This window comes from Rhyacophila brunnea, unplaced genomic scaffold, assembly GCF_057557595.1.
Source record: "Rhyacophila brunnea isolate RB1 unplaced genomic scaffold, BYU_Rbru_1.0 scaffold_20, whole genome shotgun sequence".
In the NCBI taxonomy this organism is placed as follows: domain Eukaryota; kingdom Metazoa; phylum Arthropoda; class Insecta; order Trichoptera; family Rhyacophilidae; genus Rhyacophila; species Rhyacophila brunnea.
The window spans coordinates 1,611,552-1,624,670 of NW_028232860.1; the positions used below are offsets into that span (position 1 = coordinate 1,611,552).

The 13,119-nt window shown below is 34.4% G+C and overlaps 2 protein-coding genes across 3 annotated transcripts in view; one reads left to right on the plus strand and one right to left on the minus strand.

Moving 5' to 3' along the window:
* PKD (serine/threonine-protein kinase D3) overlaps positions 1–13,119 on the minus strand; it is a 133,812-nt gene that overhangs the window by 37,167 nt on the left and 83,526 nt on the right. The gene's annotated exons all lie outside the window — the stretch shown is intronic.
* Positions 3,325–4,888, plus strand: LOC147071060 (juvenile hormone esterase-like). The gene has a single exon (XM_085948472.1). It carries the CDS (start codon positions 3,528–3,530, stop codon positions 4,809–4,811), a length of 1,284 nt encoding a protein of 427 aa, XP_085804598.1. The 5' UTR covers positions 3,325–3,527; the 3' UTR covers positions 4,812–4,888.

Genomic DNA, 13,119 nt, shown 5'->3' on the forward strand with positions numbered 1-13,119 from the left:
CATGAGGTCGAATTACAGCAGTGTGGTGAAACAGTAGTGTAGTAATAGAAGCGAAACAATCACAAACATCCAGGCTTTGGCAAAATCATATAAATAGTATATTGTGATCTCACCGGGATCGAACCCGAAGCCCCCGTATGAAAGGCCAGCGTCTTACACACTCAACTACAAGGGCATTGTAATCCATAGTCATTACAGTAAATAATTAGTACCAGCTGTCAAAGCTTGCCACCTGGAGTGCATTAAAAAAACGATATACATATTATTTATCGGTATAATTTTGGCAGACCCAGTTGGTGATAGCCAGCTGCCTCGCTAAACTTTGCAGCTCGCTTGGCGTTCTAATCAACAGTAGATTTTAATAAAATTATGAAATAAATCGAATAATTTATATTATGGTACGAGGGTGGGTCAATAAGTCCTTAGAAAAGCCGACAGGTGGCGCGACTAGTACTGTAAGCGGTTTGTTTTCATGCAGCGGCACTACCGATTCAGTATGCTGCGAAGTTTCAATCAGATTGGTCGGGTTGTTGTTTTTTATTTTCGTACATTTAAAAAAAAAAAATGCTTGTTTACAAAAATGGAGAAAATTGAGTTTAGAGCTGTTATTAAACATTTTAATATAAAAGGGTTAACAGCAAAGGAAATAAAAAATGAGTTGGATTTAGTTCACGGCATATCTGCTCCTTCACTTGCAACTATTTATAACTGGTTAAATGAATTTAAGCGTGGTCGTACATCAACAAAGGATGAACCACGCTCAGGACGTCCTGTAGAGGTGACTACACCAGAAATGAATCAATAAAATCCACGATATGGTGTTAAGTGACCGAAGATTAAAGTTGAGTGAGATAATTGAGGTTACAGGGATCTCAAAAGGTAGCGTCATTTCTATTTTACATGACAAATTGGGCATGAAAAATATTTCTGCAAGATGGGTGCCGCGTTTGCTCACAGTCGACAATAAACGCAATAGGGTGGTGGCCTCTAAAGCCCTGTTGTCGCTCATGCAACGCAATCCGGATGAATTTTTTCGTCGCTTTGTGACTGTAGATGAAACATGGATACACCACTATACTCCTGAGACAAAAGAACAGTCAAAGCAGTGGATTGCGAAAGGCGAACCATGTCCAAAGAAGGCGAAAACCGTAAAATCAGCTGGTAAGGTTATGGCTACTGTATTTTGGGATGCACGTGGAATTATTTTCGTTGACTATTTGGAAAAAGGAAAAACAATAACAGGGGATTATTATGCATCTTTATTGGACCAGCTAAAAAACAAAATTGAAGAAAAACGGCCTCATTTAAACAGGAAAAAAATCCTCTTTCATCAGGACAATGCCCGTGTTCACACATGTTTACGATAAATGGCTAAAATTCAAGAATTGAAGTTCGAATTGGTCGACCACCCACCGTAAGTGACTTTTTCCTTTTCCCAAACTTAAAAAAATGGCTAAGTGGACAACGTTTTTTTTCAAATGAAGAAGTCATCGATCGGACAAATGCTTATTTTGAGGACCTTCCGAAAACTTATTTTTCTGACGGTTTAAAAAAAATTGAGAAACGTCTAACCAAATGTATTGAGCTCCAAGGAGATTATGTTGAGAAATAAAAAAAAAATACAAAAATAAAAACTGTTTTAATGCTTTTTTCTAAGGAATTATTGACCCACCCTCGTATTTTCCCATAATGAATAATTTTCTTTTTAACATAAAATAATTGATCATGGATTCCGTTTTTTAAAATACCGATGCACCAAGGGCGCCGTGAATTGAAAAAGTTTGGTAACCCCTGACCGCCCCCAATTTTTTTTTTGATAAAATAAATGTTTCCAAATGACTGATAAAATTATTTTTTAATATTGAATTTGACAAAATATTACTTTTACAGACATAAATCCATCCAACTCCTATATGCTGACCTTATGACAATACAGAACCTTTTGTAGGCTTTGCGTTAAAAATTAAGAGACTAGCGTTTTAAGGAATATAAGTAAACACTATATTGGAACCAATTAACATCACCACGTACATATTTAAAATAAATAAATAAAATTTATGCATGAAATTGGACGCAAAAATTGTAAAATACCATCCATGAGATCCCATATTATGTAAAAGATAATGATTATAATGAATAATAGATATGAATTGTTTCCTTGGTGGAAAGACCGACGATGAAAAAAACGAACATGCGTGACAAAGCGGACATTGGCTGAACATACTAGGTTTATTGTTGAGATTCACTGGAACGAAACATTATTCTTTATAAATATGTAAAATTCGTTTTAATAAAAACGAAGGTGAATTCAAAAAATGTATAAAAAGCTTCGCAAATCTTCAGGCGAAATAATGCAGTTATATTAAATTTGAGATTCGTTATATAAGTGGGTAGCCCATATTGGAAACGTGTAGTTTGCAAATGGGTAGCGGAAATTGACGTGCAACAAGCATGAGATACTCCGGATGCTTGTTTTGCATAGCATCGATTGCTGGACTTTTCTCCGCATCCGCAGACGCCGTCAGCCGACCGGACAGGATATCTGCAAATGAACCGGATTTTGGTGCGTTTAAGAATCCAGCAATAAATCATTTCATTGTGACCAGAGCAGATGCTGCTGAGAAGATATCCAAAGGAATAAAATGTGAGAAAAATAAAAGTAATGAAAAGGAAAAGGAAAAGAAGGTTCAACCGGAGGAGAGGAATATAAAGAATGAAGTAAAACACGAAAGCATTCCACAAAATGAAACCTCGGAGAATAAAAGCCACGTAAAAAAATATCCGAAGTCAAAGAGTCAAATGCAACGTTTGCAACTGGGGCCGCTGATCGGAATCCCCATTCCTGCAAATGAAAGTGTCGTCGTGTATCATCAACCATCGCCGCTGGTCTCCACGGCGCAGGGCGTCGTGCGAGGTGTACGGGTCAACCGAAATGGTACGCGATTTGTGTCGTTCCGAGGTATACCGTATGCATCGCAGCCAATAAGATTTCAGGTGAGATATTGTGATAACGGCCACCAATCGCCCCAATTACTGTAATATAGGTACTATATCATTATCAGATATAAATAAAGAGACCCCAATATTAAACGTATAGACAAGTTTATTAATTATTCTAACCATAATTCTCGCCCAAGGCAGAGCGTATAGAATTCCATGATGTGGAGGATTTTTGACAGATTTATCACGAGGATTGATTGTTACCACCGACTTGTTATTAATAAAGGCATTACACGTCCAATCTGGATTACCATTAATGCGTAGATTTATAAATTGAATAGATTTGATATCAATAATCCTAACACATTGGACATATGCCTTCCATCTAAACACATATTAGGAAGCATTAATAGTTTTAATACACAACACAACTCGAACCCCGTGGGGCTGACCTGGTCCTCAACCCTATTTCATACGCCTCCTCGTCTACAAACATGTGTACGTCATCATTGATAGAAGTCTAGTTATAATTTAACAATGTAATTTATGTGTTCGTTTGACATACTTTGCAGGCTGCCAAACCGCCAATGCCATGGAATGGAACGAGAGACGGAACTGTGTGGGGAGATTACTGTTACCAAAGAGTGGCAATAGTCAACCTGGCACTAGGCAGCGAAGATTGTCTTTTTATCGACGTGAACACACCGTCTTTAGAAGAAAAAGGATTACCAGTATTGGCCATAATCCACGGAGGATCGTGGAAATATCTCAACGGGAACAGTTACTTTTATGATCCTTCGCTGATATTAGCGCAATCAAAAATGATTATTGTGTCATTCAACTACAGGCTGGGAGCTTTCGGATTTTTGTCGACGAGGACGGCGGACGCTCCAGGAAATGCCGGGATGAAAGATATCGTCGCAGCTCTCGAATGGGTCCAGTTGAACATCCACATGTTTGGCGGCGACGCCAGCAAAGTCACCATGTACGGAGTCAGTAGCGGCGCAGCGGCAATTGAATTTTTAACGCTGTCCAAAATGGCCACAGGATTATTTTCTCGGATAATTATGCAAAGCGCGTCTGCTCTCAGCCACATTAGCTATCAAAAAGAGCCACTTAAATACGCTTTTCGACTAGGAAACTACCTGGGAAATTACACAACAAATACCAAAGAACTTATGGCACATTTGAGAAGCGTAGATGCTGAAGAGATTGTCGAGGCTGCAGAGAAAATGGATCGGGATGACCTCCCTATCAATGGTGATATTTCTTTCTTGCCTACTGCAGAAGACCCGATACCGGGTGAGAAAATGTTCTTGAGTGACCATCCGTTCAACATATTGAAATCAGGGGATTATATAGAGGTGCCGATGATGATCGGCTTCAATACGTTAGAAGGCACTGAGATGGTAAAAAGAGCATCAATAGATCCAGGGTTTTTTAATGAATTAGACGATTTGTTCGAGTATTTGATGCCGTACGATCTAATGGAATCAGTCGACAACCACCTCGAGAAGAAGGCTTTAATTACCAAAGCGAGGGAATTTTATTTCAAAGGCGAGAGAGTAAGCAATGACACGATGCAAGGATGCGTGGATTTGTTGGGTGACACGATATTCCTCAATGGATTGTTCCGCAGCATTAATATTCGCTTACGGAAACCGACGGCGATAATTTATTATTGGCAATTTGCAGTCAATGTCCATAATCCCATTGAAGGTACCATCGGCTTAAACGGATCTTCACATGCAATTGATTTAGCTTTACTATTTAAGATGCCATTCACCGAAATGTTAATGAAGGACCACGCGGTAGCGAATGCTTCAATAAAATTGATTACACTTATATCCAACTTCGCGACATATGGGTGAGAAATTTATATTATCATTTCATGCGAATCTCTTTATTAATAATTTATATTCATTATCAGTGTGGGAGGTATATTTCTCTGACCAGATTTTCTGAATTTTAAAGAAAGCAGTAGATAATAACTTATTTAACCGATTTGATTACAGAGTCAACGTGATGTCAATATTATTTTTTACGGTGGTTTTTAGTCAAATTTCTTTTGTTACGTAACCAGAATAAATGAAAACCTATTATAGTTATCATAACTGAATTTATGAATGAATATAAAAGGTAGAAATATAATCGTAAATAATATAATGAATGTTAGAAATAATAACAAAGCAGTCGACAGCATCGTAATACCACTATATTGTTATGTATCCTAAAACCGGGATCAGTGTTTATCGATACCGAAATATCGGTTTTAAAAATTGAATATACCTACTGATATTCTCCATACATATTTAAATTAACATAATTTACATTAACAAAACAATTTATTAACATTAACAAAATAACGGTGACTATAAAATAATTGTTGACTGACGACGCTATTTATGTTTCGATGTCCTTGACTTCCGTTACTAGCATGTGTTGATTTGCAGAACAAAATTGCATTGTAGGTATTTTTTCACCTAAATGCAATAGTGGAGTTTAGACGTTGTCGAGAGTCTTCTTCTTCTTCTTTCACCCTGTCACGTCCCAACATTGGGGCATAGGGCAAGCACAAGTTGGCGCCACTTCCCTCGGTCCATCGCCAACTCCTGTGCCTCCCGCCATATCAGACCTGCAGCACGCAGGTCGCTTTTGTAGTATCGCTGCAGGGTGAGGGAGGGCCGGCCACGGCGACGGAACCCTTGAGGCTGTGCCACAAGGGTACGAAGTGCCGCACTCTTTGGCGGCATCCGGAATACATGTCCCAGCCACGTGAATCGTCTCTTCGTGATAACTTCAATCACCGAAGGCTGTTGTGTCTGCTCACGAACTCGGATGTTTGTAACGCGGTCGTACCAATGTACCCCTAAGATTCTGCGGAGACATCGATTCTCAAAGCTCAAAAGCCGAGACTCTTGAAGCTTAGTAAGATGCCATGTCTCACAGCCATACAGGAGCACAGGTAGCACGCACGCGGTTAAATAGATTTTCATTATAATTAATATTAGTGGTCCATCCGGGATGAATTTAACATGATAAAATGCTAAGCGGAAAAGGTGTGCAGCCGAACACAAAGTAACGATTAAGACTCTATACTCTTTATACCAGCTAACCTTTTGATGGTATATTTTAGTTCAAAGAATATATTCAAGGTATTTGTAGAAGTCAGCAATTTCCACTAAGTATATCATTTTCTGTACAATAGTAATGTTTTAAAGAGATTTTTATAGCTATACATTGAATGACGGATACTTTGATTTTTTTCCTATATACTTAATATTATGTTTTAACGTATGCCGGTATTCAATAAGAAATACTGAAAAACCAGTATTGATATTTTCATTCGGTATTGCAATCCCTAAAAATAGGTACTTAGCCAATAAACGACAATTTTTCAACATCAATATTAGACTACATTTCGAATACACCAATGTCCTGTATAGCCAGATGATTTTGTAATTTAAAATATTGACACGGAAACAAAAGATTAAAAATTATATTTCATACAATCATTAATGTCTGCGTAGTCAAAAAAATATTTATGCTACTGCCATGGACAGAGATCATTTCTGAATAATAGTTTGAAAATGTAAAGTTAATTAAAACGGAGTAAGCGATCTTTAAATATTTTTTGATAGATAAATATTATATTGTAGGGGTGGTATATAAACGTCTATTTTTAACATTGTCAAATATTGTAATGAGTTCATTTTTTCAAGCAGACAAAGTGTTGTTTACCTTCGCGGATCAGTGATGTAAATTGGATTCAGAATTAAATTGATAAGTTTTGTACTAATCCATAGGAATCGTTTTTTTTCGACTGATACCTGATAATATTAAACTCGCATTATTTAGATTTTAGAATGTAGATGCCTAATTGTTTATATTTTGTTAACAGGAATCCCACACCAAACACTACCAGCATGCTGCCTGTTATTTGGAAACCAATACAGAGTAGGGACACCCTTGACTATCTGGAATTAACGGCAGAAATGAAAATGAAACAGGACCCTTACAGAGATCGAAGACTGCTTTGGGAAGAATTGTATTCCAAGAAGTTTGGTTTAGTATGACCTAAGCGTTTCACAATAATATATTTAGGAGATCTTAAGCAAAGTATGGTCTAGAAAGGACGTTGGTATTCATTTTTTCAATCCCCGTCGTTCAAGCTGTCTGCAATTTATTTTATTATTATAATGCATGAACACAGAAAAAGTCTTGTCACTCGGAATGCCAGTTAAGTTCGACGATGATTGTGCCTACTAATTTTGGCCATCATCTCGGAAATGTAGAACGATGTGATAATATTTTATCGGGTAGGATGCTCCGATTTTGACTGTGAAAGAAATTTGTGGCAGTATGATGTATTATCTTTTCATATTATACAATAAATTATCTTGTGCACTAATTAAACTATTCTTCTGTAAGCGAAACGGAAATTGAGGAACTGATGATTGAAGGAATATTATAAGTTCACCGATCGATGACCGAGTTGAGTGAATTGCCTTCAAAGTGAAACATGCGATTCCCATAATATATCTTCAGCCTCTTGTTACAATGATTCATTGCTCGGAGGAGTGAAAGTTAATGATGACGATGGAGTGAGCTTGATTTTTATGTTTGCATAATTGCGATGAAAATATAAGTGAAATACCTATACATACTAATTTACTTTTACCTAACTAAATATTAGTTTTCATTTTGGCACAAAGTAAGGTAACACTTGTCTTGTTTTAAGTTAAGGCGAAGTGAAGTGGTACGTACTCGTACTATAATATAAATTGTTCAGTAAGGACATCTAGTGACGTAATTATAAAACATGCATTTAAATATAATTTTACTGAAAATGTACCCTTATAAGTGGTTGAATTAATCAATATCTATCTAAAAACATTAATTTAATTCAAATAGCTTTCGGCTTAGTATCTATTTACATATTTTACGGATTAATCCATCTACGAAATTTAAAAAAAAGTATTTATCTGTTTAATGTGTTTTTAAATACTACACGTACCTACACATGTAGGTACATGTTGAGTAAATTGCATGTATGTGGATTTTGTCACTATACACACCTATGTCCAATTGAGCACCGAACAGCCATCCTTTTAGAACGTGTTTAGAATGTATTTATAGAGGATTCTTGTTTTATCGAGCAACAAAATAAAAAGCGTAAAGAGCATGGGTTCATGTTATAAATTATAGGTAATGTCAATGTATTTACGTTATTTTTTAACAATTATCCTTATCGTACCATCCCCTAGCGGAGGGCGATATTAGGCTTATCACCGGCGAGTATTTAGAACAGGAGAGATATCAAAAAAATACCAAGGTCGATAATAAAATTATTACAAGGAATCATAATTAGTAAAAAAAAATCGTCATTCATTGAATTGAATAATTGAAATCTCATAATAAGCATAATTTTGTGAGCGAAAGAAAAGGGGTGAAACTCAAAAATCGCTACTTTCAAGAAAACCCAATTTCGATTGGTATGGCATTAATAACTTTTTAACATTTGAAGATTTATTTTTGTTTCCTTTTTGCATAAGTAAACATAATTTCAGCGATGTGGAAAGTCACTCTCCTCGGTACCTATATAAATATATCTACATAATATATAATAATAAATCTGAGTTTGACAATTATATATGAACGTCGGAAAATATGGTAGGCTAGACATTATAATTGTACCCAGACTTTGAGCTGTAGCATGGAAGTAATAAAATGAAAACACCAGTAAAATATTAAAGTATATATTTAATACCAAGCATTTTCCTTATTTATGAAAGTATTTGGGAATAAATAATTTCGCAATCATCTTCGTATATTTATTTACTAAAACATGTAGACTTTGTCGTTTTTACATTTATATGAAGGATATAAAATATACACACATGCTATCCAATTAGGAAAAAAAAACAGGTAAAATAATATGTATATGATGGAAAATTGTAGGTAGAGAGTAGGTACCCGTCATTTTGTGAAGCTTCATTCTGCGGTCAGAAACACAACCAAAGCAGGGAGTGTAATAGTGAATATTAGCTGGGATATACTCAGATCCCTTCGGAGGTGATAATAAGCAAAATGGACAGAACTGAGAATTTTTCAAAGTTAGAGATGTGTTGAGCTGTGGAAATAAGGATATAATATTTTAGAATTAAGACGTGAAAAGAATGGTTAAACTAGGGCACACATTTCGTGATGTACGGAAGACCCGCTGGCAGTCGTCCTCGCGGCATACTCATAAAGAGGAAAAGTAGATGCGGACTCCACTTCGTGAAAATCTGAATACAACAAACCCGATAGTCTATATTGTAGAAGACGAATAAATAATAATTTGGATTTACATTTGACAGTTGAGGCATAAATATAATCAACAATGCATTGCAACTTCGGTAGAATGACCACATTCAGGAAATGTATAAACTGTATCGACATAAGAAATAGTTATCTCCAGCAATTGACGTTTATATCTGGGAAGTAAGAAGATCTATAAATGTGCAGTATCACAGTAGTGAGGGGTGGAGGTAGGCTGTTCTAGCTAGATTCGAGATTTCGTTCGTTCTAGATTCGACATAAATGGTGAAAAATTAACTTTGTCAGTCACACTTATTCGTTTTAATTGAATTAAGAACACAATTTGCAGATGGTGCCGGTTAGTTTTTTCATTAAATCAATTAAACCCTGCCTAAACCAGACCGTAATAGTTTAGGTATGCTATGGGTGATCCGAAAAAAAATGTGCACACTTTTTCACTAATACTTATTTGTTTTCTGTAATTAAGAATACATATTATTACAGGTGTTGGTTAGTTTTTTAAAATTCATGAAGCCCTGCCTAAACGAAACCTTAATCGATAATAAATATTTTACAGATAAACGAATATTTTTTGACTATTTTCTACTATGGCTTCAATTAGGCAGGGTTTAATTGAATTTTAAAAACTAACAAACAATATCTACACATTGTAGTAGCTTAGTTCAACGAAAACAATAGGGTAAGGTAAGGTAATTTGGCAGTATTTTGAGTAAATGTAAAAAATGAACACTTAAAAATAAAAAGTTTTATTCTTTTTAAGGAATGACATAAAGATTATAATGTTAAAAATGTATGAATAGAAGAAAATATTGATAAAGTTATTTGTTTAAACGTAATATTAAACTTCTTAATGTATCATCAGTGGCTAGGTAATTTGGCAATAGGATATTTAATTTGGCAATAGCGGTTAGGTAATTTGGCACTATGATCAAGTATACAAATATTTAAAATATTATTTCGTTTATAACTACTTTTCATCATTATCCGGATTCATGCATCCACTGCACTTATCACACATGAAAATATATTCTTCTGTGGACTCGTCTTGGCAGCGTACATGATAAGGAACATAGCAAAACGAACACTGAATCCATGACGTAATACTTCTCTTTCTGACATCTGAGAGATACTGGGTATGAAAAATCTCAACCATTCTTCAAATAGTTCAGTATTTTATTAGAATTAGGCAAAAAAAAAAATTGTTATGCTGAAAAAAAATACCAAATGTATGTGGTATAAACATGATAGGTGATTTGGCAATAGTCTTATTTAACTCAATTGTGATGAAATATCATTAAATATGTTGTAATACATATATAAGTATTTTATACTATTTAGAAATTAAATAAAATCGATAAAATTTTACCTTTGAAAAATTATTATAACGAGCACTTATAATTTTGAAGTTAAAAAGTTAATATTTTCACACTATTAGCTAAGCAATCACGGCAAAACACTAAATGTTACATTCAAAATAATTTCACAACAAAAAACTACGTTTATTTCTTAATCGCACTAGTATAAATTGATTTCAGTTGTAAAAGTCATGACATAACAGTGAATTAAATAAAACAGGTCTCCTCGAAATCAACAAAATACGTATGTTTCAACAAGACAAACGCTTTACTGTTTTGTACCAGCGAAGATGCGTATGATAATCGTCGTCTGTAAATTATTTTAATATTATTAGATATTTTTCCATCTATCAGTGAGTCTTTGAAGCCTATATAGCGATAGGTTATTTAGCAGTATTTTTTTCAAAAACTACTGCCAAATTACTTATACTGCCAAAATACCTTACCTTACCTATTTATGTCAGATCTTAACACCCTACCTCCAGCCTTCGCTACTGCAGTATGGAACATATAATATATAGATATCATTACTATACGAATACCAATTCAATTCATTTACATATTTTTTTTTAAATTATACTATCGTAATTTGATGTCAAATGTTAATTATTATGGATCTCGAAATCGAATACAACTCAGTCTTGGTGGCAAGCTGGCATACTGAATTGACAACACATGTGAGAGTATTCCATATAAGATAAATATGTAGGTAGGTATATACTACCCATATTTTATTGCATTTGTGAACAATATAGTGTAGCCGCCTGATAGCTATCTATAGGTACCTAACCGAAATTTGGCCTCGCTAAAAGCCAAACAAAATAATGTGAGTGTGAGTTCCAAAGGTTCACGAAAAAAAATATATTTATTGTCATTTCAATAAAAAGAACGCACCAAAATGAAAAAAAAATACTATTATTAATAGAGAGAAAAAAATAGACACACGTAAAAATGTGGGTCGAAAAGACGAACTATTCAGGTAATTTGCCATGTCAAAAATACTAAACATTTATTTTAGATTGAAAAAATATACTTATATTTGTCAAATTACCCATTGAGTATGTTTTGAATGATTTCAAAAGTAACGTTCATTTATTAGCAACAATCAGCTCCTTATTAAATAACTAAATGTTGTTAGTGAGGCCCATAAAAATGCAACCAACACTATACTATTTAGAAGGGATCTTTATTTAGCTACATATTTTTTCAGACTTATACGCGGCGTAAATGTGAACTCTGCCATTCTTGGTGGTGTTGGCTTGTGTGTCTCTGATAATTACCTTGGGAATCGGGGGCATCCGTTGTTTGTTCTCCCACGGTGCAGAACTAACCTGCCATTAGTAATGCCAATTGGGAGGGCAGTAACCATGTTTAATGAAATCGCTTCAGATATTGATATATTCCACTTACGTGAGTGTGAATTTAGGTGAACGTTGTTTTATAAGTTTTTAAGATAGGGTCCATCAAAGTTCACTCTGTGTGCTTCCATCTACTTTTATTTTGTTACTTATTTTATTACTTTTTCTCTGTATTTTTATTTTTAAAAAATATTAACACTTATTTTATGTCATGTCGTGAACGCTTTGAATTTATAATTTGTTATGTTCATTATATGTAAAATAAATAAATTTGATTTGAACATTTGATACTATTATAGTTATTATTTTTTTAATACTATTTTTATATAAAATCTTAATGGAGTGAAATATTTAGATACATAGCTAGATAATGGGTAAATAATATTAATATGACGATAAAATTATAAAAAGATCAAAGAGATATCCACCAGATTCAGAGAAACAATTTTTTACCAAAACTAAAATATAAGTACATAATATCGATAGCGATACCTATATATTCCACATGTATCTGAATAGCAAACATTTTAGGTATGATTTGAGAAAATCAAAAAAAATACTATTTGTGTGTAAAGTCAAAATGTAAAGCAATTTCTTGAAATTTGGCAAACTCGTGACATTCATTCACCTGTCAAGATAATATTAATTAGAGAACCATCATCGAGCGCGAAAGTTATATGTTTATTCAATCAGCGGGTATTCGCGTATACGGTACCAGTATGGAGTAATACTATCGTTTTCCTACTCCCTATTCTCAACCCCAATTGAAAAATTGATGGACCGGACAAAAATTCCACAATATCCTCGCAAAGCTGTGATAATTTGAAGAATCGAGATGTGCATTATTAAAAAATAATCTTATCGCGCGGAATGTCAACTCTCAATCGATATCGATGTGCAGTCATAAAAATGGCAGAGAAAAATACTACAAGAGCGAAAACACCGTTAATCAGCGAAGGTCGTGATCATACATTATATAGATTGGTAGGTACGCACATAACTCAACGAATATTAATATATTAAATACTTAGTAAAAATCGCAATTCAGTTGTGCACTGGGGTTTCAATTACATAACATAATAATATATTTAAGTCTTTTATAGTAATGTTATAGACACCGGCTATCTGAAGTCTTTTTTTTG